At 36.8% G+C, this 26,620-nt stretch overlaps 2 protein-coding genes across 2 annotated transcripts; both read left to right on the plus strand.

Annotated features, from left to right (window-relative positions):
• The first annotated feature begins 9,208 nt into the window (after positions 1-9,208).
• LOC131265178 (surface protein-like) lies at positions 9,209-10,670 on the plus strand. The gene is made up of 9 exons (XM_058267440.1): positions 9,209-9,481; positions 9,542-9,605; positions 9,672-9,856; positions 9,925-9,976; positions 10,037-10,077; positions 10,139-10,190; positions 10,271-10,398; positions 10,462-10,534; positions 10,666-10,670. Exons 1-9 carry the CDS (start codon positions 9,209-9,211, stop codon positions 10,668-10,670), a joined length of 873 nt encoding a protein of 290 aa, XP_058123423.1.
• A 1,298-nt stretch (positions 10,671-11,968) lies between these two features.
• Positions 11,969-26,499, plus strand: LOC131265180 (putative leucine-rich repeat-containing protein DDB_G0290503). The gene is made up of 25 exons (XM_058267441.1): positions 11,969-12,229; positions 12,290-12,350; positions 12,753-12,793; positions 12,887-12,938; positions 13,110-13,237; positions 13,306-13,378; positions 17,147-17,223; positions 17,803-17,875; positions 17,961-18,088; positions 18,154-18,226; positions 18,318-18,445; positions 18,512-18,584; positions 18,682-18,809; positions 18,876-18,948; positions 19,046-19,173; positions 19,412-19,484; positions 23,294-23,515; positions 23,914-24,032; positions 24,611-24,683; positions 24,773-24,900; positions 24,967-25,039; positions 25,136-25,242; positions 25,310-25,382; positions 25,600-25,769; positions 26,356-26,499. The coding sequence occupies exons 1-25, from the start codon at positions 11,969-11,971 to the stop codon at positions 26,497-26,499; spliced, it is 2,679 nt and encodes an 892-aa protein (XP_058123424.1).
• Positions 26,500-26,620: the final 121 nt, after the last annotated feature.

Below are 26,620 nucleotides of genomic sequence, written 5' to 3' on the forward strand. Positions count from 1 at the left end.
GAAAATGACTCATTGTGTGGTATTTAAAGCTTCAAAGTTGCAGTGGGAAGCCGGCTTAAACATTAAGGCATCGAACAGGGATTCTCAGCCCAACTCGGATAATGCTGGAAATCGAAAGCAAACTTCTCGACCACCGAAAGATGAAGAGAAAATCAATTCGCCTATTGATACAGCTGAAATCAAACGTGTAAGCTGAATAATAATTCGATTACCGAAGGCTGAACATAATTATCATTTTTGTATTTATTTTTTTTGAAATGAAGTTGCGAAAGGAAAATAAGCGACTGGAAAAACTGGCTGACAAATTTCTGAACGGTAAAGTTTTTAACCCCACTTTTGCTATCCACTAGCTAAAATAAATTATTGTCATTGCAGAAATCATCCAGTTGAAAACAAGAATCGGAGAACTGTCTGAGGTAATGTTTTGATACATCAATGTAGATTGATTAAAGCTTGCAAGTAATTTGTCCATTATGAGTTAAGTAAACACTTTTATCTATCCAATGTAGGTGGGAGGTCAACTGGCGGCTACCCGGAGCTGTTATGATAGCTTGAAAGCAGGTTAGTAAGTGTAGATCAGGTTAGTAAGAACCGTTGACTAGCAGGCAATTAGAATTTCCTTACAAATGAGTTATTTTGCCAATATTCCTGAGTTGCTTGTTTTTAAGATACCGGATTACTAACAGTAAGCAAGCAAAGAAAACATATCTACATATTTTTTTTATGCACAATAGAATTGAAGGAATCCCAAAACAACCGAGAAAGTTTGCTCAACAAAATTGACAAACAATCCGAGGAACACTGTGTTGAGTTCAATCGATTGAATGAAGAGCTTAAGAAAACGGCCAAAGACCTCTTAATGGTATGAAAAGTTATGCAAGTTTGTTTCAAATTTCTTCACGTTCATTAAGTATTCTTTTAAATTTATAGATGGAACAGGAGAAGAAATCCTTTGAAGATAAATATAAACTGAACGAAGATGCATTATCATCAATGAAGGAAGGTAAGTATATTTGCTAGACACGTTTTAGAAACAATCTGCTAGTAACAGTAAAATTGTTCTTCCCATTGATCATCATAACCGATACGCTACGCAGAGCAGGTATATTCCATCCTATTTTCTTCAGTAAATTTGCAAAGTTTTATAAATCTTTACTTTTTATTCGATTCCCAAGAGCTTGAAAAACTGAAGGCTGAACAAATTACGAATGTAGAGAATCATTACTCCGAAATGAATCGTCTCACCGAAGATTTGCGGAAAGCTGAAGAAGAAAAAAGTCAGTTGACCTCTCAACATCAGTACAAAGTGAAGGAGGTAGCTACAAGTGACAAGTTCATAAGAAATTGTAAGCAATACAATGTGTTTATTTTGCCTTTTAGTTCGAACAAAGAATTAAGGATGTACAGAATCGTAAACAGACGGCAGAAGCAGAAGTGAATCGACTAAACACGGATTTAAAAAAAATAAAACAGGAGAAAACTGTCCTTATCAATGAACATCAGCGTACAGTTTATAATGTAATTGTAAATGACAAGTCCACAAGAAAAATAGTAATAAATGGTGTTTATTTTACCTTTCAGCTCCAAACCACAAATACAGATTTGGATTATCGTAGAAATCTGGCGGAAACAGAAGTGAATCGACTCTCAGCAAAAGTAAAGCAACTTGAATATGAGAAACGTAACCTGTCCAGTCAATATGAGGATGAAGTGAACAGGGTACTTACAGATGATAAGTCCAGACGAAAAGTATGTGATTATATTTTATGTAAATTGTATATTTTTTTATCTTTCAGCTCAACGAACAGCTTAGACAGGCGCAATATCGCAACCAATATTAGCAGCTCAAACAATAATTATCCCTTCCTTAATCCTTTTCTGAATAACTTTTCTGAAGCTATTTCGTTCGGTGAGCCACCTAGGCAGGTGAGTTTAGTGTACCACAAGTGTAGTGCAGAGCTAGAATAATGCTACACTTGGCAGATGTAGATGACTGACTCACTGGATGGATGGATTGTTTGATAATTTAATAAATTTGGTACATTTCTTTGTTGCTAACGTAGTTTTCGGTTTGTCGGATATGTTTTCTTTTCATATGGCCATCTTTTTTCGAAAGAATGATGTGGAAGTTTTAGCTGTTAATAGTAAGTGGTAGTGTTTTGCAGTATTGAGTACAGTTGTACCGAAACAAGAGTTGCCTCTTTTATACCCACTATATTTCTCCTTCACGACCTTCTTCTCATTATAAAGGACAACATCTTCGCGTGTATGGTGAACTGAAACTGAAAATTTAGAATTGTTCGCTGTGAAGTGTTCAGTGTGTAATTTTGGATGTACAATTTGAATTTTTCTTGATTTGTTCTAAATGAAATCAAACTTATTTGCTCGGTGGAGAGTCCTTCGGGAGCCAACAGTTAGTCGTCCATTGCAACTGGAATGATTTGAAATAACAAAAGTAGTGCGCTGACGGTCGGGAAAATAAATGAGATCCTAGAGTTCAGCTTTCTTTTCCTTGATGAAGTGCGTGAAGTTCTTCCTTAACACGCCACATGGTTTGAGACACTAGTTGACGCATGCTGTATCAACACTTGTTTAACAGATGGCGAGTAAATCTTTAGCGTAGCCTTTCGACGTACGTCGTGTACTCCACAGAAAATGCTGGCCATTTTCATTTTAAGAGTTGTTTATTTAATAATAATTTTATCATACATTAATCAACCGGAATGTTGGTTCGTGACGCTGTAGCAAGGGATAAAATAAATGGTTAAAAGCACCTTTATTTAACAATCTGCAACGTTCGTATCCTCGGTATGTTTTCTTCTTACGTCTCGTTTCTTATGGCACCTTGTAAAGGAAGAACGGTTCATATGGTAAACATATTGCATGCAGTGGACATTTGGCAACGTTAATTTGTTTGCAAAAATATCACGTACTGATCAACTGTATTTTTTTAGATGAATAAAATATATATAAAAAAATAGTTCACAATATCATGTGCGTGGAAAGCCGATTGAATTTATTCACAATGAAAAAGTATAATAGAATTGCGAATACTTGAAAACTCGTTTATCTAAAAACTATGTTCAATTTCTTGCCAGAGTTTTTGTTTAGAAAATATTATCAAATTTATGCTTACTGTTGTTATCTTCGAAAACTATTTCCCCCACACACTTCTAGAACCCCTATATAACATGCAATCCCTAATGGACGATCATGAACTGTGTAATGGCCGAATGCTTCCCTGTGTGCATAAATACAACCCAATGTAACAATTTAAGCCATTTGGAAAAAAAGTAATGGCTTGTGTAGAATGTCCTGTTTTTTTCTTTCAAATTTTTCCCTTACAAATCAAAACATGAAACCAGTGTAGGAAACTGTCGATTAAAACTCGGTTTAGTACTGTTTTTATTTGATCGTTTCGTTCGTAGCTTTAAAGGCAAGAGAAATTAATGAAAACAACAAACTATGCGTAACAAAGAACAAACAAAACCCAGATGAAAAAAAAGAATTAACAAAACCAACATGTTGCTGTCTCGTTATTGAAGGTGTCGTATTTAAAAATAAAAAGGAAATAAAATGAAAGTAGTAATAAATCATACGCCAATGTGTACAAAAATAGATTGCTCGTTGTTTTATGCTTCTAAATTTTTTCTTCGCAAATTTACATGATGACATAAATTGGGTGTTTTCCACAATTGTATTTGCCATGGCTAGATGTTTGCAACGTTCACTTCCTTGGTTAACGTATGTTTTATGTAAGAGTAAGCTTTTCTCGGGTAGTTTTGAGGTTTAAGTAAAATATAACATTTTTAAAAGATTTGAAACACCGAACAAAAGATTGAATTTTTTTAATCGCTACAATTCGCTTATTTTGAGGTGCTGTTGTGATGTCAGATATACCAATTTTTCCGATGCCCAGTTTGTTCTGGATTTGTTTTTATAAGATTAGATTAGTAGGATCGTTTATTGAATTTTTAATGATGATGTGTGGTCGTTATAAAACAAATATATTTAAACTTTTTGATATCCATTATTCGCGGATTGATTGTTTGTACCTAATATGTTCCACTAATATTACATGATATCTTTTCTAAGCCTTTTTCTAGACCGTTGGCATTTTCACGTTAAGTTTTCTCAGCAGCACCAGTCATTTCTCGACTGGTTTATTTTCGGTTCATCTCGATGCGCAAAGCAGCTAGGACGCATGCGGACGTATCCCGGTTGAGTCAGAGATGAACATCGATTTGTTTATAAGACATTGGTCCGGATATCTTCTGGTTAGTTGTTTGAAAAACATCCTACGTTGAACATTACTACTCCTTTTAAAATGGCTAGCGCTAAAATACTGCAACGTGCCGAGACGGCAAGGAAAAAGTGAGCAAAATGATCACAAACAGGACGAAACCGCTTCAACGTCAAATTCTACTAAGGATGGTAAAACGAAGGTAGAGGAATGGTAATGTGAAGTTAAATCGGTAGCTGATGAGCGCCAATTGTATTCACAGAAATCTGAAAAGGGTTTGGTGAACAAACTGAAAAATTTCGTAGGAGGTGTTATGCGGCCTAGCGGTGAGTGAACCGTCCTAGGAATGATTCATGAAAATGACTCATTGTGTGGTTTTTAAAGCTTCAAAGTTGCAGTGGGAAGCTGGCTTAAACATTAAGGCATCGAACAGGGATTCTCAGCCCAACTCGGATAATGCTGGAAATCGAAAGCAAACTTCTCGACCACCGAAAGAAGAAGAGAAAACCAATTCGTCTATTGATGCAGCTGTAGTCGAGCGTGTAAGCTAAATAATTATTCGATTACCGAAGACTGAACATAATTATCATGTTTGTATATATTTTTTGTGAAATGAAGTTGCGAAAGGAAAATAAGCGACTGGAAAAACTGGCTGACAAATTTCTGAACGGTAAAGTTTTTAACCACACTTTTGCTACCCACTAGCTAAAATAAATTATTGTCATTGCAGAATACATCCAGATGAAAACAAGAATCGGAGAACTCTCGGAGGTAATGTTTTGATACATCAATGTAGATTGATTCGAGCTTCTAAGTAATTTGTCCATTATGAGTTAAGTAAACACTTTTATCTATCCAATGTAGGTGGGAGGTCAACTGGCGGCTACCCGGAGCTGTTATGATAGCTTGAAAGCAGGTTAGTAAGTGTAGATGTTAGAACCGTTGACTAGCCAGCAATAAGAATTTCCTTGTAAATGAGTTATTTTCTCAACATTCCTGAGCTGCTTGTTTTTAAGTTGTTGCTGTCTCGTTATTCGTATTCTTCTTCTTCTTGGCGTAAACGACCTCTTGGTCATGCCTGCCCGTTAAGGGCTTACGAGACTTGTTTCCCTGTTGTACGTACGTGGATAGTCAGTCCTCTCGTACAGGGGAGGGTCCGGTCTCGGTTGGGATTCGAACCCACGCCGTCGAGGTGGTGAGCCCCGGCGCTCATGGGCCGTTTTTCTAACCGGCGCTACCGCTCGGCTGTCGCGGACCCCCCAATCGTATTACTAACAGTAAGTAAGCAAAGAAAACATATCTACATAATTTTTTTATGCACCAATAGAATTGAAGGAATTGCAAAACAACCGAGAAAGTTTGCTCAACAAAATTGACAAACAATCCGAGGAACACTGTGTTGAGGTCGATCGATTGAATGAAGAGCTTAAGAAAACGGCCAAAGACCTCTTAACGGTATGAAAAGTAATGCAAGTTTGTTTCAAATTTCTTCACGTTCATTGAGTATTCGTTTAAATTTATAGATGGAACAGGAGAAGAAATCCTTTGAAGATAAATATAAACTGAACGAAGATGCATTATCATCAATGAAGGAAGGTAAGTATATTTGCTAGACACGTTTTAGAAACAATCTGCTAGTAACAGTAAAATTGTTCTTCCCATTGATCATCATAACCGATACGCTACGTAGAGCAGGTATATTCCATCATATTTTCTTCAGTAAATTTGCAAAGTTTTATAAATCTTTACTTTTTATTCGACTCCCAAGAGCTTGAAAAACTGAAGGCTGAACTAATTACGAATGAAGAGAATCATTACTCCGAAATGAATCGTCTCACCGAAGATTTGCGGAAAGCTCAAGAAGAAAAAAGTCAGTTGACCTCTCAACATCAGTACAAAGTGAACGAGGTAGCTACAAGTGACAAGTTCATAAGAAATTGTAAGCAATACAATGTGTTTATTTTTCCTTTTAGTTCGAACGAAGAATTAAAGATGTACAGAATCGTAAACAGACGGCAGAAGCAGAAGTGGATCGACTAAACACGGATTTAAAAAAAATAAAACAGGAGAAGACTGTCCTTATCAATGAACATCAGCGTACAGTTTATAATGTAATTGTAAATGATAAGTCCACAAGAAAAATAGTAATAAATGGTGTTTATTTTACCTTTCAGCTCCAAACCACAAATACGGATTTGGATTATCGTAGAAATCTGGCGGAAACAGAAGTGAATCGACTCTCAGCAGAAGTAAAGCAACTTGAATGTGAGAAACGTAACCTGTGCACTCAATATGAGAATGAGGTGAAAAGGGTACTTACAGATGATAAGTCTAGACGAAAAGTATGTAATTATATTTTATGTCAAATGTATATTTTTTTATCTTTCAGTTCGGCAGTTCGCAGTATCGCAACTAATATTAGCAGCTCAAACAATAATTATCCCTTCCTTAATCCTTTTCTGAATAACTTTTCTGAAGCTATTTCGTTCGGTGAGCCACCTTTGGTGTATCACAAGTGTAGTGCAGAGCTAGAATAATGCTACACTTGGCAGATGTAGATGACTGACTCACTGGATGGATGGATTGTTTGATAATTTAATAAATTTGGTACATTTCTTTGTTGCAAACGTACTTTTCGGTTTGTCGGATATGTTTTCTTTTCATATGGCCATCTTTTTTCGAAAGAATGATGTTGAAGTTTTAGCTCTTAATAGTAAGTGGTAGTGTTTTGAAGTATTGAGTACAGTTGTACCGAAACAAGAGTTGCCTCTTTTATACCCACTATATTTTTCCTTCACGACCTTCTTCTCATTATAAAGGACAACATCTTCGCGTGTATGGTGAACTGAAACTGAAAATTTAAAATTGTTCGCTAACTGTGAAGTGTTCAGAGTGTAATTTTGGATGTACAATTTGAATTTTTCTTGATTTGTTCTAAATGAAATCAACCTTATTTACTCGGTGGAGAGTTCTTCGGGAGCCAACGGTTAGTCGTCCATTGCAACTGGAATGATTTGAAATAACAAAAATAGTGCGCTGACGGTCGGGAAAATAAATGAAATCCTAGAGTTCAGCTTTCTTTTCCTTGATGAAGTGCGTGAAGTTCTTCCTTAACACGCCACAACACTTGTTTAACAGATGGCGAAATCTTTAGCGTAGCCTTTCGACGTACGTCGTGTACTCCACAGAAAATGCTGGTCATTTTCATTTTAAGAGTTGTTTATTTAATAATAATTTTATCATACATTAATCAACCGGAATGTTGGTTCGTGACGCTGTAGCAAGGGGTAAAATAAATGGTTACAAGCACCTTTATTTAACAATCTGCAACGTTCGTAGCCTCGGTATGTTTTTTTCTTACGTCTCGTTTCTTATCGCAACTTGTAAAGGAAGAACGGTTCATATGGTAAACATATTGCATGCAGCGGACATTTGGCAACGTTAATTTGTTTGCAAAAATATCACGTACTGATAAACTGTATTTTTTTAGATTAATAAAATATATAAAAAAAGAATAGTTCACAATATCATGTGCGTGGAAAGCCGATTGAATTTATTCACAATGAAAAAGTAGAATAGAATTGCGTTACTTGAAAACTCGTTTATCTAAAATTTATCTTCAATTTCTTGCCAGAGTTTTTGTTTAGAAAATATTATCAAATTTATGCTTACTGTTGTTATCTTCGAAAACTATTTCCCCCACACACTTCTAGAACCCCTATATAACATGCAATCCCTAATGGACGATCATGAACTGTGTAATGGCCGAATGCTTCCCTGTGTGCATAAATACAACCCAATGTAACAATTTAAGCCATTTGGGAAAAAGTAATGGCTTGTGTAGAATGTCCTGTTTTTTTCTTTCAAATTTTTCCCTTACAAATCAAAACATGAAACCAGTGTAGGAAACTGTCGATTAAAACTCGGTTTAGTACTGTTTTGATTTGATCGTTTCGTTCGTAGCTTTAAAGGCAAGAGAAATTAATGAAAACAACAAACTATGCGTAACAAAGAACAAACAAAACCCAGATGAAAAAAAGCCCAGATGAAAAATTAACAAAACCAACATGTTGCTGTCTCGTTATTGACGGTGTCGTATTTAAAAATAAAAAGGAAATAAAATGAAAGTAGTAATAAATCATACGCCAATGTGTACAAAAATAGATTGCTCGTTGTTTTATGCTTCTAAATTTTTTCTTCGCAAATTTGCATGATGACATACATTGGGTGTTTTCCACAATTGTATTTGCCATGGCTAGAAGATGTTTGCAACGTTCACTTCCTTGGTTAACGTAAGAGTAAGTTTTTCTCCTGTAGCTTGGAGATATACACAAAAAAATGACATTTTTGAAAGGTTTAAAACACCGAACAAAAGATCCAAATTTAATTGCTAGAATTCGCTTATTTTGAGGTGCTGTTGTGGTGTCAGATATGCCTTTTCCGAGGCCCAGTTTGTTCTGGATTAGTTTCATGTTCTTGCACTGATACATTGGTATAACATTTATTCTAAATCGAAAGTTTAGTGTATCTCGAATTTTTAATTTTAAATAAAAAATTTTTAAATAATAAATATTGTGTGGTCGTTATAAAACAAATAAATTTAAATTTTTTGATATCTCTTATTTGTGGATTGATTGCTTGTAATATGTTCCACTGATATTACATGATATCTTTTCTAAGCCATTTCTAGACCGTTAAGATTTTCACGTTAAGTTTTCCCAGCAGCACCAGTCATTTCTCGATTGGTTTATTTTCGGTTCATCTCGATGCGCAAAGCAGCTTGGACGCATGCGTATCCCGGTTGAGTCAGAGATGAACATCAATGTGTTTATGATACACTGACGTGGAAATTAGTTTACGAATTTTCAGAAGGCAACAAAATTTCAGTGCATTGTATCTTGCTCAGTTTTCTTGCGTTTAGTAGTTTCAGAAACACCCAGCGTTGAACATCATCATTCGTTTCAAATGGCTAGCGCTAGAATACTGCAACGTGCCGAGACGGCAATGGAAATTGCTGGGGATTTTCTTTTTGCGGACGAAGACGGCGACACCGATGACGATGCCGACGAGGGTAGTGAAAATTGCAGTGAGGATGCCGATGCAGAAGGAGAAAATGATGCTGACGACGAAACAAAGTCAAACGCGTCGGAATCCGCCGCATCAAAAAGCGACCAAAAGGATGGCGAACGGAAGGAAAACGATTCTGCCTCAAATTCTACTACGGATGGTAAAACGAAGGTAGAGGAATGGTAATGTGAAGTTAAATCGGTAGCTGATATGTGCATGTTACGTTTACAGAAATCCGAAAAGGGTGTGGCGAAAAAACTGAAGAGTCTTATGGGTGTTGTTACGCGGCCTCTCGGTGAGTGAAGCGCATACACAATTTCATGATGATTCATGGAAATATACCTTTCGGTGATATTTAAAGGTTCTAAGTTGCAGTGGAGAGTTGACTTCAATTTTGAGGCATCAAATAGGGCCGCGAAAACTAACAATCGGAAAAGAGATTCCCAACCCAACACGGTCAATACTGCTGACCGTAAGAAAACCACTCGGGCTCCAAAAGATGAAGAGAAACCCAACTCGTCTATTGATGCTGGTGAAATCAAGCGTGTAAGTTGGATAAGCCAGGTGGTGCCAGAACATCATTTTTATTAAATACTTTTCTATGTGCAACCTAGTTACGAAAGGAAAACAAAGTATTGGAAAAGCTGGCCGATATGTTTCTGGATGGTAATGATTTTCACTCCATGTTAACTTCTCACGCGCTAATGTAAATGTGTTTCGTTGTAGAATACATCCAGTTGAAAAGAAAATTCGGAGAGCTGTCGGAGGTACGTTTTTGACTCGGTAATTTGTAATAAAATAATAAACACTTTTACCTCTCTTATGTAGGTCGAAGGTCAACTGGCGGCTGCCCGGAGCAGCTATGATAGCCTGAAGGCAGGTTGGTGTGCGGAAAAGTAAAGATTATAATTATCAAAATTACCTTTAAAAAAACTCTTTCAATTCTTTAAACTACAACAGAACTGAAGGAATCGCAAAGCAACCGCGAAAGTTTGCTCAACAAAATGGCCAAACAATCCGAAGAGCACCGTGTTGAGGTCGCTCGATTGAATGATGAACTTAAGAAAATTGGGAAAGACCTCTCAAAGGTATGAAACGTTTGGCATATGTTTTCAATTTTTTTTTCATAGAGTATTATATTAAATTTATAGATGGCACAGGAGAAGAAGTCTATTGAAGATAAACATAAAAAGAATGAAGATGCGTTATTAATAATGAGGAAAGGTAAGTATAAGTACTTATTTTTAAGTCAATTATTAAAAATAATATTAAAATTACAAGAGGTTTATTTATATCATTAATCAGCATATCAAATACCGCACGATAAACAATTTTATTTAACTGGATTTACAAAGTTTGATACATTTTTGCTTTTTATTCGTTTCCCCAGAGCTGGAAAATCTATCATCTGTTCGCGATAGTTTGAAGACAGAGTTGATGAACCAGGAAGAGAAATTTCGTTCCGAATCAAATCGATTCTCCGAAGATTTGAGTAAATCGAAAAATGAGATAAGTGAGCTATCTACTCACCATCAGAGCACAATAAACGAGGTACTTACATTTGATTAGATAATGTGGCAAATAAGTAGTAAATTGAGTCCCTTTTACCTTTTAGCTGAAAAGAGATATTAATGGCGCGGAAGATCGTAGAAAACTGGCAGAAGTCGAAGTTTTGCGGCTGCAACATAGACTCAGTGAGCTCGAAAATGAAAGGGACACTTTGCGATCTAACCTCAACAGTAGTACGGCCAAAGTGAACGAGTTACGTCGTGCAATCGCGGTGTAAGTATGGGCCCGACTGCTCGGAATATTATAACGGAATGTAGGAAACCAATGTAATGTATTATTGCACTCTTTTAGACTTGAATCCAACGCATCGACATCCACGACGGTGGATATTTCAAATAAAGGACCGTTCACATGTCCTTTGTGTGGAGAGGAGTTCGGATCGTTGGCAAATATGCAGCTACACGCGGAAGACTGCTGCACATAGGCTATAGCATTTATTTAAAATAAGGCAAAGAAAATAAAATACGTTTGCTAAATTACGTTTGCTCTATCACTAGCAAACATGACGCGATAAGTTGATAGTTTTTGAATATTTTTTCTGAATACCACAATGTTGAAAACAAAAACGGACTTTTGTTAGATTGCAGAACAACCACACGAAATAATTTTCCCATATTTAATATATACTATTTAACATCGTTATATAACCTGAAAGTAAGAGAATTGAAGAGAGCTGCCCAAGTTTCTAACTAAAGGCTAAAATGCCGCAACGTTCACTCAGCGTTCGCATTCGTACACTCAAGGAATAAACAATCATAATTATTGTCAATTAAACAAGTTGTTTTTTTAGTTTTAAATGGTTCGTTTGATGGAGATTCTATATCGTCGTGTTATGAGTTGATTGCTTGAAATTAACTGTTCTGATATACATGATATCTTTTCTAAGTCACCTGGTTACTTAGTAGGATTTACGTTGGTTACTTAGTACATCGAGTTTTGGTTCATTTCCACGACATGCGCAAAGCAGCTAAGCCACATGCCGGTTGAATCAGGAATGAACATGAATTTGTTTTTAAGACATTGGCTCGCATATTTTCTGGTTAGTTCTTTGAGAGACGTTCTACGGTGAACATTACTACTCCTTTTAAAATGGCTAGTGCTAAAATACTGCAACGTGCCGAGACGGCAATGGAAATAGGTGAGGATTTTCTAGTGTCGGACGAAGATGACGACGACGACGCCGACGAGGGCAGTGAAAACATGCCGTGCAGTGAGGATGCCGACGAAGAACGAGGAGAGGGAGAGGATGAAGCTCACGATGACAAACAGCCAAGCGCAGAGCAGCAAAAGAATCAGAAACAGGACGAAAAAGCTTCAACTTCAAATTCTACTCCGGATGGTAAAACGAAGGTAGAGGAATGGTAATGTGAAGTTAAATCGGTTGCTGATAAACACCAATTGTATTCACAGAAATCTGAAAAGGGTTTGGTGAACAAACTGAAGAATTTCGTAGGTGTTATGCGGCCAAGCGGTGAGTGAACCGTCCTAGGAATGATTCATGAAAATGACTCATTGTGTGGTATTTAAAGCTTCAAAATTGCAGTGGGAAGCTGGCTTAAACATTAAGGCATCAAACAGGGATTCTCAGCCCAACTCGGATAATGCTGGAAATCGAAACCAAACTTCTCGACCACGGAAAGATGAAGAGAAAATCAATTCGCCTATTGATACAGCTGAAATCAAACGTGTAAGCTGAATAATAATTCGATTACCGAAGGCTGAACATAATTATCATTTTTGTATTTATTTTTTGTGAAATGAAGTTGCGAAAGGAAAATAAGCGACTGGAAAAACTGGCTGACAAATTTCTGAACGGTAAAGTTTTTAACCACACATTTACTACCCACTAGCTAATAATTGATTTTCATTGCAGAATACATCCAGTTGAAAACAAGAGTCGGAGAACTGTCGGAGGTAATGTTTTGACACATCAATGTAGATTGATTTGAGCTTCTAAGTAATTTGTCCATTATGAGTTAAGTGAACACTTTTATCTATCCAATGTAGGTGGGAGGTCAACTGGCGGCTACCCGGAGCAGCTATGATAGCGTGAAAGCAGGTTAGTGAGTATAGATGTAAAACCGTTGACTAGTCACCAATAAGAATTTCCTTACAAATGAGTTATTTTGCCAATATTCCTGAGTTGCTTGTTTTTAAGATACCCTATTACTAACAGTAAGTAAGCAAAAACCCCATACCATATTTATATAATTTCTTTATACAACAATAGAATTGAAGGAATCGCAAAACAACCGAGAAAGTTTGCTCAATAAAATTGACAAACAATCCGAGGAACACCGTGTTGAGGTCGATCGATTGAATGAAGAACTTAAGAAAATGGCCAAAGACCTCTTACTGGTATGAAAAGTTATGTAAATTTGTTTCAAATTTCTTCACGTTCATTGAGTATTCGTTTAAATTTATAGATGGAACAGGAGAAGAAATCAATTGAAGAAAAATATAAACTGAACGAAGATGCATTATCATCAATGAAGGAAGGTAAGTATATTTGCTGGACACGTTTTCGAAACGATCCGCTATTAACAGATAAAATGTTCTTCCCATTGATCATCATAACCGATACGCTACGTAGAGCAGGTATATTCCATCATACTGTTTCAAGTGAATTTACAAAGTTTCGTAAATCGTTACTTTCTATTCGATTCCCAAGAGCTTGAGAAACTGTCATCGGTTCGAGAAAACTTGAAGGCTGAACTAATTAAGAATGAAGAGAAACATCTCTCTGAAATGAATCGTCTCAGTGGTGATTTGAGTAAAGCACAAATCCAGAAAAGTGAGCTGTCCGCTAAGCTTCAGGATACAGTGAACGCGGTAGATACACATCAAAAGAGACTCTGCGGAAAATTCAGCAGTAAATTTTGTTTTATTTTTCCATTATTTAGCACAAACGAGACATTACGGATGCACAGAACCAGAGAAAGACGGCAGAAGCAGAAGTGAAGCGACTCATCGCAGACTTAAGTTTAGCAAGAAACCAGAAACGTGATCTTTCCGCCCAATATCAGACTATAGTGAACGCGGTAGTTGTAGATGATAAATTTTGAAGAAAACAAAAGTAATAAATGATGTTTATTTATCGTTTAAGAGCCAACGAGAAAAAGCGTATGTGCAGGAAAAAAGAATGGCGGCTGAAGCAGCAGTGAATCGACTCACCGAAGAATTAAGTAAAGCACAGAACGAGAAACTTGAGCTTTCCGCTCAACATCAGAATGTAGTGGATACGGTAGTTGTGGAAGACACGTCCAGAAGAAAAAAAAATGTAATAAATTGTGTTTATTTTACTTTTTAGCTGAAACGAGACATTACGGACGTGCAGAATCGTAGTGTGATAGCAGAAGCAGAAGTAAATCGACTCACCGAAGATTTACGTAAAGCTCAAGAAGGGAAACGTCAACTGACCACTCAACATCAATACACAGTGAACGATGTAGTTACAAGTGACAAGATCAGAAGAAAATATCAGCAATACATTGTGTTTATGTTTCCTTTTAGTTCGAACGAAGAATTAAGGATGTACAGAATCGTAAACAGACGGCAGAAGCAGAAGTGGATCGACTAAACACGGATTTAAAAAAAATAAAACAGGAGAAGACTGTCCTTATCAATGAACATCAGCGTACAGTTTATAATGTAATTGTAAATGATAAGTCCACAAGAAAAATAGTAATAAATGGTGTTTATTTTACCTTTCAGCTCCAAACCACAAATACGGATTTGGATTATCGTAGAAATCTGGCGGAAAGAGAAGTGAATCGACTCACCGAAGGTTTGCGTAAAGCACAAGAAGAGAAACGTGTGTTGTCCGCTGAACACCAGAATATAGTAGACAAGGTATTTATAGAAGCCAAGTCCACAACAACCAATCAGTAATATATTGTGTCTTTTTATCTTTTAGCTCGAACGCAACATGGCGGAAGAGAATAGTCGTATAAGGCGTGTAGAAGCCCGGTTTAATAGAATATGTAGACCTTGCGCATTTTGTCAACTCAGGAAGGCAAGGATCCCTGAATAGAAAAGCTATTTTGCGTATTAAGTTTTAAACAATTAGCATGTTTTGCAGTATATTGTCAGTGGATGATTAGACTAAAATATTTTTTAGTTTTCTAAACCCTCCTGGTATGTTGCCTCACCTTAAGCTGCCAATCGTACGATGTATGCTTGAACTCGTATGTACTTTGCTCAAGCGGCCGTGCCGGCAAAACAATATCAAGCTACTGTGATTGGAATTTCTACTGACAACGCTATAATAAACATGCTCGCGTTATAAAATCTGCTGCTGCTGTTGGAATATCATCTGCTGCCGTTGAAAAAAAAGGTTGCTTCTTTTATTCTCTATTTTTTTACATTTCAATCCATTACGCAGATATTACGAATGAAACAATCGGGTTTTTTTTTAAATTTGTAAAATTAATTTAAAAAAATACATTATTCTATCCATTCACCATATTGACGAATGCGCTACGATAAGCAGATTAATGCAAATGGAACATTTTATTTTGTTAATTATATGTGTTTCAAGAGCTGAAAAACCTATCATCTGGGGTCGTTTGATCTTATGTTGTATTGTTTATTACGTCCTGCTCGTTGTCGGTCTATGATAGAAAAGAATGTGCTTCCGAACGTTGTTCCTGAATAACTTGCTCTGGCTCCCAAAGCAGTTCGTAGCCGTGGTCTACTTTGGTTCATTGGACCCCCCAATCTTGCTCTGAGACATTTTTATTAAAAGTTGTTTAAAAAGTTTAACCAACGGTTTGCGAGAACTAAACAATGATAAATATTGAGTTTGGTAATTACTGCATTTGTTTGTAGACCTTATTTTCATACGTTGATTTTTTTGCGTAAGAACGTTTTCAAAGCCATATTCTCTTGCTATCAAAAATGATAGCCACGCGGTGAACATGTTAAAAATGCAGATGTAGAACATAAAATTAATGTTGGAAATACACGATGATGAGGCCCATTTTCTGGTACCTAATCTATCCGTGAACTTAAACTTGATACCTCGTATAAATTTGATAACAAATATTAACTGGGGCTTGGATACTTGGACCAGAACGACATGCTCGCCCAGGAGAAGTCAGGATATTGCGAAATACATTTCTGTGAAACTGTACTAAAGGAGTTGCTTGCGAAGTGTACAAAGTAGATGGACAGTGGGCAACCGGTACTTGTCGTTTTATCTAGTATAAAAACGGATTTAAACTTTATTCAGTCGCTTGTTGTTAACAGTTGGAGGAGCTCAATTTAGTAATCAGTATACATTATGCATACATCTAACATGACTTGTCAAAAATGCATTACTTGCATTGAAACTGCCTTTGCTTGATACATTCCAATCTCTGTTGGTTTTATGCAAATGCATGCTTGTTTCCAATTGATACTCTTCAACTCTGATTATATACCGGACCATCCTTTCATTATTTCGTCATGGTTCTTGGCAATAATTTTTATAGGATGCAGTACAATTATCCATTATCGACCGGTTACAATTTATTACTTTCAAATCATCGAAGAAAATTGATGACGTCTCTTGAATTGTTGTTTAAGTATGAAGGTTCAGGGCCTCTTGTGAGCTCGGGCCCTCCGCGGCCGCTCAGTCCGCGCACCGATAAATCCGCAACTGTGTTTACCAATTTGGTCAATTTCGCCTCGAGTTGCTGGTTCGCGCAGGCGATAACGCTTTCGAGCGCAATGCAATGCTCTATTAACCCTTTATAGAGCATTGCATGTGTGCGCAAGCATGTTTATGCTGGAAATTCGAATACTATTGGATGAATATCATAATCTCTGAAAAAAGAGTTTTTCTTTGATTCCAGAACAACACCATGAAAAATTTTCTCGATATTTGAATTTTAAAACTCAAAACATCTGTTTATCTAGCGCCTTCATTGGCTTGATTTTGTTACTTTCATACGCTTAAATTCCGCTTTTTCTCTGCATGACCGAAAGTTAAAAGACCGATTATAGTTAAGCATCTTGACGACACCGTACGGACTAATTGCAAATACACTGATTTCCAATCGATCACAACGTACGTACGTTAAAGGCTTACGAGACTTTTTACCATTTGTGAGTGTCCTCGTCAGTCCTCTCGTACAGGGGAGGGTCCGATCTCGCTTGGGATTCGAACCCACGCTGTCGAGTTGGTAAGACCCGGCGCTCATGGGTCGATTTTCTAACCGGCCATACCGCTCGGCTGTTGCGGACTCCCTCTAAATCTAAATACTCATTTCGTGGTATTAAAAGGGAAGTTGCAGTGGAAAGTTGGAACAAAGTTGGACTTCGAGGCATCTAATATGGGTTCTGAAGGTGAAATCGAGCGCGTAAGTTGAATTTGAATGCTTTTAACAATGGCCGTACATAATGTTTATCTTTAAATTTTGTTTGAAATGAAGCTGCGAGAGGAAAATAAGCGACTGGAAAATCAGGTCCTTCAATTGAATGATGAACTAAAGAAAACGGCCAGAGACCTCTCAACGGTATGAAACGTTGTGTGATTTTCCGTAAATTTCCTATCGTTCACAAGTATTCGATTAAACTTACAGATGCACCTGGAGAAGAAATCCATTGAAGAAAAATATAAAAAGAACAAAGATGAATTATCATCAGTGAGGAACAGTAGGTATATTGCAATATTGTACATAAATCATATTGTTAAGGCAAACTAAGAAAACAAAATCTATTACGCAAACTCTTTTTACAACATAGAACTAAAGAAATCGCAAGACATCCAAGAAAATTTGCTCGACAAAATGGCGAAACAATCCGAGGAGCACCGTGTTGAGGTCGATCGATTGAATGAAGAAGTTAAGAATATTGGGAAAGACCTCTCAAAGGTGTGCAAAATAGTGTGATGTTCCGTAATTTTTCTCTTGTTATTAAGAATTCGATTAAATTTATAGATGAACTTGGAGAAGACATCAATTGAAGACAAACATAAAAAAAACGAAGATACATTATCATCAATGAAGAATGGTAGGTATATTGTAATATTAAACATAAATTATAAGACAAACAAAGAAAAACCGAATCTGTTACGCAAATTCTTTTTACAACGCAGAACTAAAGGATTCGCGAGACATCCAAGAACGTTTGCTCAACAAAATGGCCAAACAATCCCAGGAGCATCTTGTTGAGGTCGATCGATTGAATGATGATTTGAAGAAAATGGCCAAAGACCTCTCAAAGGTGTGAGATGTGTGTGATTTTCCGTAAATTTCCTCTCGTTATTAAGTACTCGATTAAACTTACAGATGGAACTGGAGAAGACATCAATTGAAGACAAACATAAAAAGAATGAAGATGCATTATCATCGATGAAGAACGGTAGGTATATTGTTATATTGTACATAAATCATAATATTAAGACAAGCAAAGAAAACATAATCTGTTACGCAAATTCTTTTTATTAACATAGAACTAAAGGAATTGCACGACATCCAACAAAGTTTGCTCAGTAAAATGGTCAAACAATCCGAGGAACATCGTGTTGAAGTCGATCGATTGAATGATGAACTAAAGAAAACGGCCAAAGACCTCTCAGCGGTATGAAACGTTGTGTGATTTTCCGTAAATTTTATATCGTTATTAAGTACTCGAATAAACTTACAGATGGACCAGGAGAAGAAATCCATTGAAGACAAACATAAAAAGAATGAAGATATATTATCGTCGATGAAAAACGGTAGGTATACTGTCATTTTGTACATAAATCATATTATTAAGACAAACAAAGAAAAAAAATTACGCAAATCCATTACGAAAATTCTTTTACAACATAGAACTAAAGGAATTGCAAGACATCCGAGAAAGTTTGTACAATAAAATGGTCAAACAATCCGAGGAGCACCGTGTTGACGTCGATCGATTGAAAGATGAACTAAAGAAAACGGCCAAAGACCTCTCAGCGGTATGAAACGTTGTGTGATTTTCCGTAAATTTCCTGTCATTATTAAGTATTCGATTAAACTTACAGATGGACAAGGAGAAGAAATCCATTGAAGAAAAACATAAAAAGAATGAAGATGTATTATCATCGATGAAAAACGGTAGGTATACTGTAATTTTGTACATAATACATATTATTAAGACAAACAAAGAAAAAAAATTACGCAAATCTATTACGCAAATTCTTTTACAACATAGAACTAAAGGAATTGCACGACATCCAACAAAGTTTGCTCAGGAAAATTGCCAAACAATCCGAGGAGCATCGTGTTGAGGTCGATCGATTGAATGATGCTTGGAAGAAAATGGCCAAAGACCTATCAGCGGTATGAAACGTGTGATTTTCCGTAAATTTCCTTTCTGTATTATGCACCGTATTTTTTCCGTGTTAACGACCCCCAAAAAAACCGTTTTTCAACCTGTTTCTTTCACTGCTTTGTTTTATGATCGAATTGAAAAGTTACTACTCGTGTATAACAACATCCTTAATCGGACTTTGATCATTTTTGAACTGAAAGGGGGTCGTTATTCATGGAAAAATGCGGTATTCGATTAATCTTACAGATGGAGCAGGAGAAGAAATCCATTGAAGACAAACATAAAATGAAGGAAGATGCATTATCATCAATGAAGGAAGGTAAGCATATTTGCTGGACACGTTCCAGGAACAATCCGCTATTGACAGATACATTGTTCTACGGAGAGATTTTCTAATTTAGTTTGATTGCATATTCATCAGACAACATAAGTATACACCCTTTTTACATAACTAGTCTGTATTTTTTATGATAAAAGAATAAGTAGAAAAAGGGTTTTTTTTGCAACGCAAAATTGAGCGTACAGATCTATGTACTTCATAATCTAAGGGTCAAATTTGGACCAAATTTCCGTGCATTGGGTGCATACATTCGCGCGTTGGTGCATCGCTAAATCAGGCGGCGTCCTCGCCGCTCGGTGTTTGCGATCTTCAGTGTTTGGCTGACACTTGGCTTTGATGCGCACTCGATGTAACCTGAACTCGGCGGCGTCTTGGCAGGTGCGACCTTCGGTGTGTTATGCCTCGATCACGCGCTGCTTGCTAGCATGGTGGGGACATAATCGTTGGTCGATGTAATACAGAACAAAAATAAACAATTGTAACGAGGCGGTTATCCAATCGGGCGCGAAGGTAAGCCCGACCGAGTGCGTCGTCGTTCGTCACGCGAGAATCTTCGCCGGATTTGGAGGTCCGTCGGTTTTGGTATCAACGCGTTCAGTCCGGGCTGTGAAGTGCCAACACAGGAGAAAACAACGTGTGATACCACAACCTAAAGTTAAAGTAAGCCGAGAACCCGGTCCGCAGCGTGACGTGCCGCTAACGGAGAGGTGTTCTAGCGAGATATCCTTAACTCCTTTTGGACGAGGAGTTTGGAGAGGACCACGCAGAAAGCAGGAACTTGTTGAATTTTCCAAAGTTCCGTCCGAGCCGTAACTTGCCGACGTCGGAGCGAAGCCTTTAGAATTTTGAAGAAATTAAACCTCGCAAAGGGTTCCTGTGAGCAATTTCCCAGTTGATGTTAGCACTGACTTACCTTCTAAGAGTGTCAAGTAATTTCTAGACCTGTTTTGGAATTATTTGTAAGAATTCATTCTTAGTCTTCGAGCTATTCTTCGTTTGTCGTCTGTTACAAAAATCAATTTCGGCCTCCCGCGGTAGGGTTTTCTCTTTATTTTTCACCTGCCCACCTCTGTCACTATTGTAGATCGTGACCATTTGACGCTAGTTCTAGTCCCCGGATCAACTTTGTGTGGCAAAACATATCGCTATCCTTGGTACAAGTTGCAATAGCCGTTAAAGTCCCGTTTGGGTAAATAAAACTTGCCAAAGTGCTTAATTTATAGATTTTCCAGGCTTCTAGCCGGTCAGCCTTCAAACAAACATTGCTTGACACATTCTAAAGTTCCCGAAGTCAAGTTACGCTTAGTAAAGACAAAGGTGTATGCTCAATTGTGCGTTGCTAAAACTTGCCTGTTTTTACAAATAATTTTTTTTTATAAATAATAGGAACATGTAGTAAAAATGCAATTTGTATTTTACATTTGTACAATAAATAAGCTACAAAAATAAATTTAAAAGACTGCATTTTGTAAATGTTTTATGGAGTTATAATAGAAAAACAATTTCTCCTTAAGTTGTATGCTCAATTTTGCGGCCGACTGTATATCCCATCATGCTTTTTCAAGTTGATTCGTAAAGTTTCGTGAATCTTTTCTTTCTATTTGTTTCCCAAGAGCTGGAAAAACTGTCATCTGTTCGAGATAACTTGAAGGCTGAATTAGTTAAGAATGAAGAGAAACATCTCTCTGAAATGAATCGTCGCATCGATGATTTGAGTCAAGCTTACATCTTAAAAAGTGAGCAGTCCGCTAAGCTTCAGGATACAGTGAACGCGGAAGATACATATCAAAAAAGACACCGTAAAAAATTAAGTAATAAATGTTGTTTTATTTTCCACCATTTAGCTCAAACAAAACATCACGAATGCACGGACGGCAGAAGAAGCAGTGAAGGCTATGTTGAACGCGGGAGTTAAGCTGCGGATAGACGGACGCAATATTCCACTGCAATAAAATAAATTAAAATTAAATTTGAATTTAACAGCTTATTTCATTGCTTTCGTGTATCGAGCTGGAAACATGAATTAATTTAATTTCGTCTCAATATTTCAATGATCAATACTTCGATGATGGTGGTTGAGCAACGAAAGTTTCATTGCAATTTTGTGACGACATTTCGGATTTGACAGTACCAACAATGTCGATTGTCTGAAGGATTATTGAAACAGCCGTTACATTTATTTGTAATACCTACTTCATGACGTTTTTTTGTTCGTGATGAAAAGGAATAGAATGTGTTTTTGCAGAAATTTCCAAAATTTGCATTTTTCAACTAATCAAATATATTTCTGGTGAACAAACGTAGTAAATAGTCATATTATCATTTCTATTTTAACATGTTATCGATGGTCGATTCAATAGAATTCAACTTCTGAGAAACAGGAACCATCGCGATATTAGTCTGCCAGCAACTAAAAAAAAAAGTTCCTTTTTTTATTCCAGAACAACATCATGAAATATTTTCTTGATATTAGAATTTTTCAAAACTCAAAACATCTGTTTATCTGGCACCTTCATTGGCTTGGTTTTGTTACTTTCAAACACATACCATCCGCTTTTTCAGTGCATAACCGAATGATAAAAGACCGATAGACACCTTGCCGTCGGATGACACCATATGGCCTCATTGCAAATAGATTGGTTTCCAATCGACCACAACGTATGTGAGATGTGCTGAATCTTCGTCCGTATGGCGTATTGTACTGAAAATGCTTTCAAGAATTTTTCGATTAGTACCACAAATACGACGATGCTGGGCTTTGAGCCTCTTCAACGAAGTTAATGTAATGCTTAATGCTTTGTCCTTTCACGACTGTTAAATGGCTCTATAGATGCACTAGAACTCCTTGGCGGCATAGACATAACGGCTTACGACAAACCGCGTGTTCGATGAACATCAAATGATAAAATATGAAAATGTGAAATGTTAAAAAAAAAACAGAAGTTTTCCAGAATTTCAAAACAAGTAGACGAAAGGGACAATGAGCTGCAGGTGCTGGACAAAGTAACCAACCGGAACGAGACTCGTGCAGCCGTCAAAGTGTTCATGTTCTCTGGCTATCAAAAGGGATGCTACTCCCAAAAACGCTTTCGGTTTTTCAAAAGTGGTGGCCATGGAAATGAACTCGTTTGCAGTTAAGTTTTAGAACATAAAAAAGCATACAATAAAGGATGGAAAAAGAGAAATGTGAAATTTTAATACTGTTCGCTCAGTGTGTCGGCTACACTAATACAATTTTTACTTCGTTATCACAATGATCACCAACGGCAAATTCACTGGACTGCTCAAATTTGGTGTTGGGACGCAGTTTGGCATAAAAGTGCCTATTTATGTTATGTCACTTTCGGTATATTCGGTTTTCGGTAGTTAAAACTAAAATACTAAAAAATTACAAATTTAAAGTCCATTCAATTGATTTCTATTAAAACCAAAAATCACGAATCACTTTCATCGTTATCATTTTGAGTTTTTTTTTTAGTTTTGAAATTACATGGTATCTTTTCCTAGCCTTTGCTGAAGTGTCATTTTTTTTCAAGAAAACCCAAGACTGGTTTATTTTCGGTTCATTCCCGTACACAAAGCACCTACGCCGCATGCGTATACCGCTTGGCCCGGGGATGAACATCAATTTGTTTATGAGACACCGGCTCGATTTAATTATGTTTAGTTGTCAGTAGTTTAGTAAGCATTCTACGATAAACATCACCATTTGTTTCAACTGGCTTGGGAGGAAATTCTGAAGCGTGCAGACACTGTAATGGAATTTGTTGAGGATTTTGTTTTTAAAGACGGAGACGATGACAACGACGACGATACCGATAAGGATAGCGACAACTGCAGTGAGGATGCCGATGCAAAAGGAGTAGAGGCAGATAATGAAGCTGAGGGCGAAGCAAAGTCGAACGCATCGGATCCGGCCAAACCAAACTGTGAGCAAAAGGATGACAAACAGGACAAAAACGCTTCCAGCTCAGATCCTGCCAAGGAAGCTAAACCGAAGGTAGAAGGATGTTAGTTTGATATTAAATTGGATGTTGATTGAGTGGAGTCTTAATTCACAGAAATCTAAAAAGGGTGGGACGAAAACACTGAAGAGTCTTATCGGTGTCGTACAGCGGCCTTTCGGTAAGTTATGCGCCATATGAGTGTTTATCTAAACAATTCTTCTTCTTCTTGGCATAACGACCTTGTTTGTTGAACATACATGCGCGTTAAAGGCTTACGAGACTTTTTACCATTTGTGAGTGGATAGTCAGTCCTCTCGTACAGGAGAGGGTCCGATCTCGCTTGGGATTCGAACCCACGCCGTCGAGGTGGTGAGCCCCGGCGGCGCTCATGGGTCGATTTTCTAACCGGCGCTGTCGCGGACTCCCTCTAAATCTAAATACTTATTTCGTGATATTTACAGGGTTGCAGTGGAAAGTTGGAGGAAAGTTGGACTTCGAGGCATCCAATATGGGTTCTGAATCCAAACCGAAAGATGATGAGAAAACCAATACGTCTATTGATGAAGGTGAAATTGAGCGTGTAAGTTGAATTTGAATGCTATTGACAATGGCCGAACTTAATTTTTATCTTTAAATTTTGTTTGAAATGAAGCTGCGAGTGGAAAAAAAGCGACTGGAAAATCAGATCCTTCAATTGAATGATGAACTAATGAAAAAGGCCAAAGACCTTTCAACGGTATGAAACATTGTGGAATTTCTCTAAATTTCCTATCGTTCTTAAGTATTCGATTAAACTTACAGATGCACCTGGAGAAGAAATCCATTGAAGAAAAATATAAAAAGAACAAACATGAATTATCATCAGTGAGGAACAGTAGGTATATTGCAATATTGTACATAAATCATATTGTTAAGGCAAACAAAGAAGACAAAATCTGTTATGCAGATTCTTTTTACAACATAGAACTTAAGAAATCGGAAGACATCCAAGAAAATTTGCTCGACAAAATGGCCAAACAATCCGAGGAGCATCGTGTTGAGGTCAATCGATTAAATGATGATTTGAAGAAAATGGCCAAAGACCTCTCAAAGGTGTGCAAAATAGTGTGAGGTTCCGTAATTTTTCTCTTGTTGTTAAGTATTCGATTAAACTTACAGATGGATTTGGAGAGGAAATCAATTGAAGACAAACATAAAAAGAACGAAGATGCATTATCAACAATGAAGAACGGTAGGTATATTAGCATTTTGTTCATAAATCATATTATTAAGACAAACAAAGAAAACAAAATATGTTATGCAAATTCTTTTTCAACATAGAACTTGAGAAATTGCAAGACATCCGAGAAAGTTTGCTCAACGAAATGGCCAAACAATCCGAGGAGCACCGTGTTGAGGTCGATCGATTGAATGATGAGTTGAAGAAAATGGCTGAAGACCTCTCAAAGGTGTGAGATGTTGTGTGATTTTCCGTAGATTTCCTCTCGTTATTGAGTACTCGATTAAACTTACAGATGGACCAGGAGAAGAAATCCATTGAAGACAAACATAAAAAGAGTGAAGATGCATTATCATCAATGAAGAATGGTAGATATATCGTCATATTGTATATTAGTCATATTACTAAGCCAAACAAAGAAAAAACAATTTTATTTATTACAACTTTTATCAATAACAACACAGAACTAAAGGATTCGCGAAACAATCGAGAAAGTTTGAGCCAAGAAATGTCCAAAAAATGTGAGGAGCAGCATGTTGAGATCAATCGTTTGACTGAGAAACTCGCAAAGGTACGTATCGTTGTGTGATCTTCATTCATTTTTTTCTCGTTTAATAAGTATTCAATTAAACTTACAGATGGATGTGGAGAAGAAATCCATTGAAGACATACGTAAAATGGAAGCAGATGCGTTGTCATCATTGAAGAAAAGTAAGTATATATTTAGACAGTTCTCAAGAGCGATTAACGTTATTAAAACCCGCAAAAGCGAAGTGAAATACCTAACCATAGTTATTGGACGAAAATATTGTTGGCCTTTAGCATAGAAATTTGTATTGTTCAAAGAGTATTTGAGAAGTTTTTTTGTACTCTCATTTTTGGTTACACGCCTTTTCGTCAATGTGCAAATATTTCTATGTTTTTCAAGAACTGGAAAACTTGTCACCTGTTCGAGACATCTTGAAATTGGAACTGATGAAGCAACTGAAGAAAAACCTGTCGGAATCAAATCAGTTGGAGGAAAATTGTAATGAAATAGAAAACCAGATAAGTAAGCTGAACGCTGACCAACAGAATGGAACGGATCAGTTTCTTCAGGTAATGTGAGGTAACATGCATGCGGTAACGAAACCCATTAATTTCTCACAGTCCATTTGAGAAATAGAATTCAATTTTCTAATCGTTTCGTTTATCTTACTACTTGTCTTATACCAAAAATATTAGAACATATTTAGCAATAGCAGAACTAACTGAACTTCATCCCCAATCCTCAACAAGCTAATTTTTAGTTTTTGTCGCAACCATAATCACCAAAATACATGAATTATGGTTCCAATTCTTTTCACTATACGTTAATTTGTAATATCGTTTGTAATATGTCACCCGTAGTTTCGGTAGTTTTTGTTTTGTCTGTTACTTTATAAGGAGGAGTCGTGAAATCCACCTAGGGATGTATACATGTTATTTAATATATTCGTATACATATTGTTCATTTATTCATTATTTCACGTATAGATGTTTTAATTGAATAATTGAATCAAGAACATGTGAGTGCTTTTCACCCCGCCGGTGCATTCTTAACCACTTTTCATTACATTTGACAAGACCAAAAGAAAAAAAACAATTAATAAACTCTCTTCTCTTAACCTAGCACCTCAAATGCATTCCGTTAATGCACGTTCAGTTGCTGGAAGAAATGAAAAATCACTACAATGCTGAGAAACAACTAGAGCTTGATAAGCTCAAATATGAAAAAGACACTTTGCAATCCAAGCTTAACACCAGTAACGCCAAAGTGGACGATTTGAGTCTCGCAATTGCGGTGTAAGTATGGGCTCCAGTGGAGTTAAATATTATAACGGAAGTTCAATAAAATATCTGTTTTGAAAATTTTAGATTTGAATCCATCGCCTCGACATCTGATTGAGTTTGTAAACGCATCTACGACG

This window comes from Anopheles coustani, chromosome 2 (genome assembly GCF_943734705.1).
Source record: "Anopheles coustani chromosome 2, idAnoCousDA_361_x.2, whole genome shotgun sequence".
Classification (NCBI taxonomy): Eukaryota; Metazoa; Arthropoda; class Insecta; order Diptera; family Culicidae; genus Anopheles; species Anopheles coustani.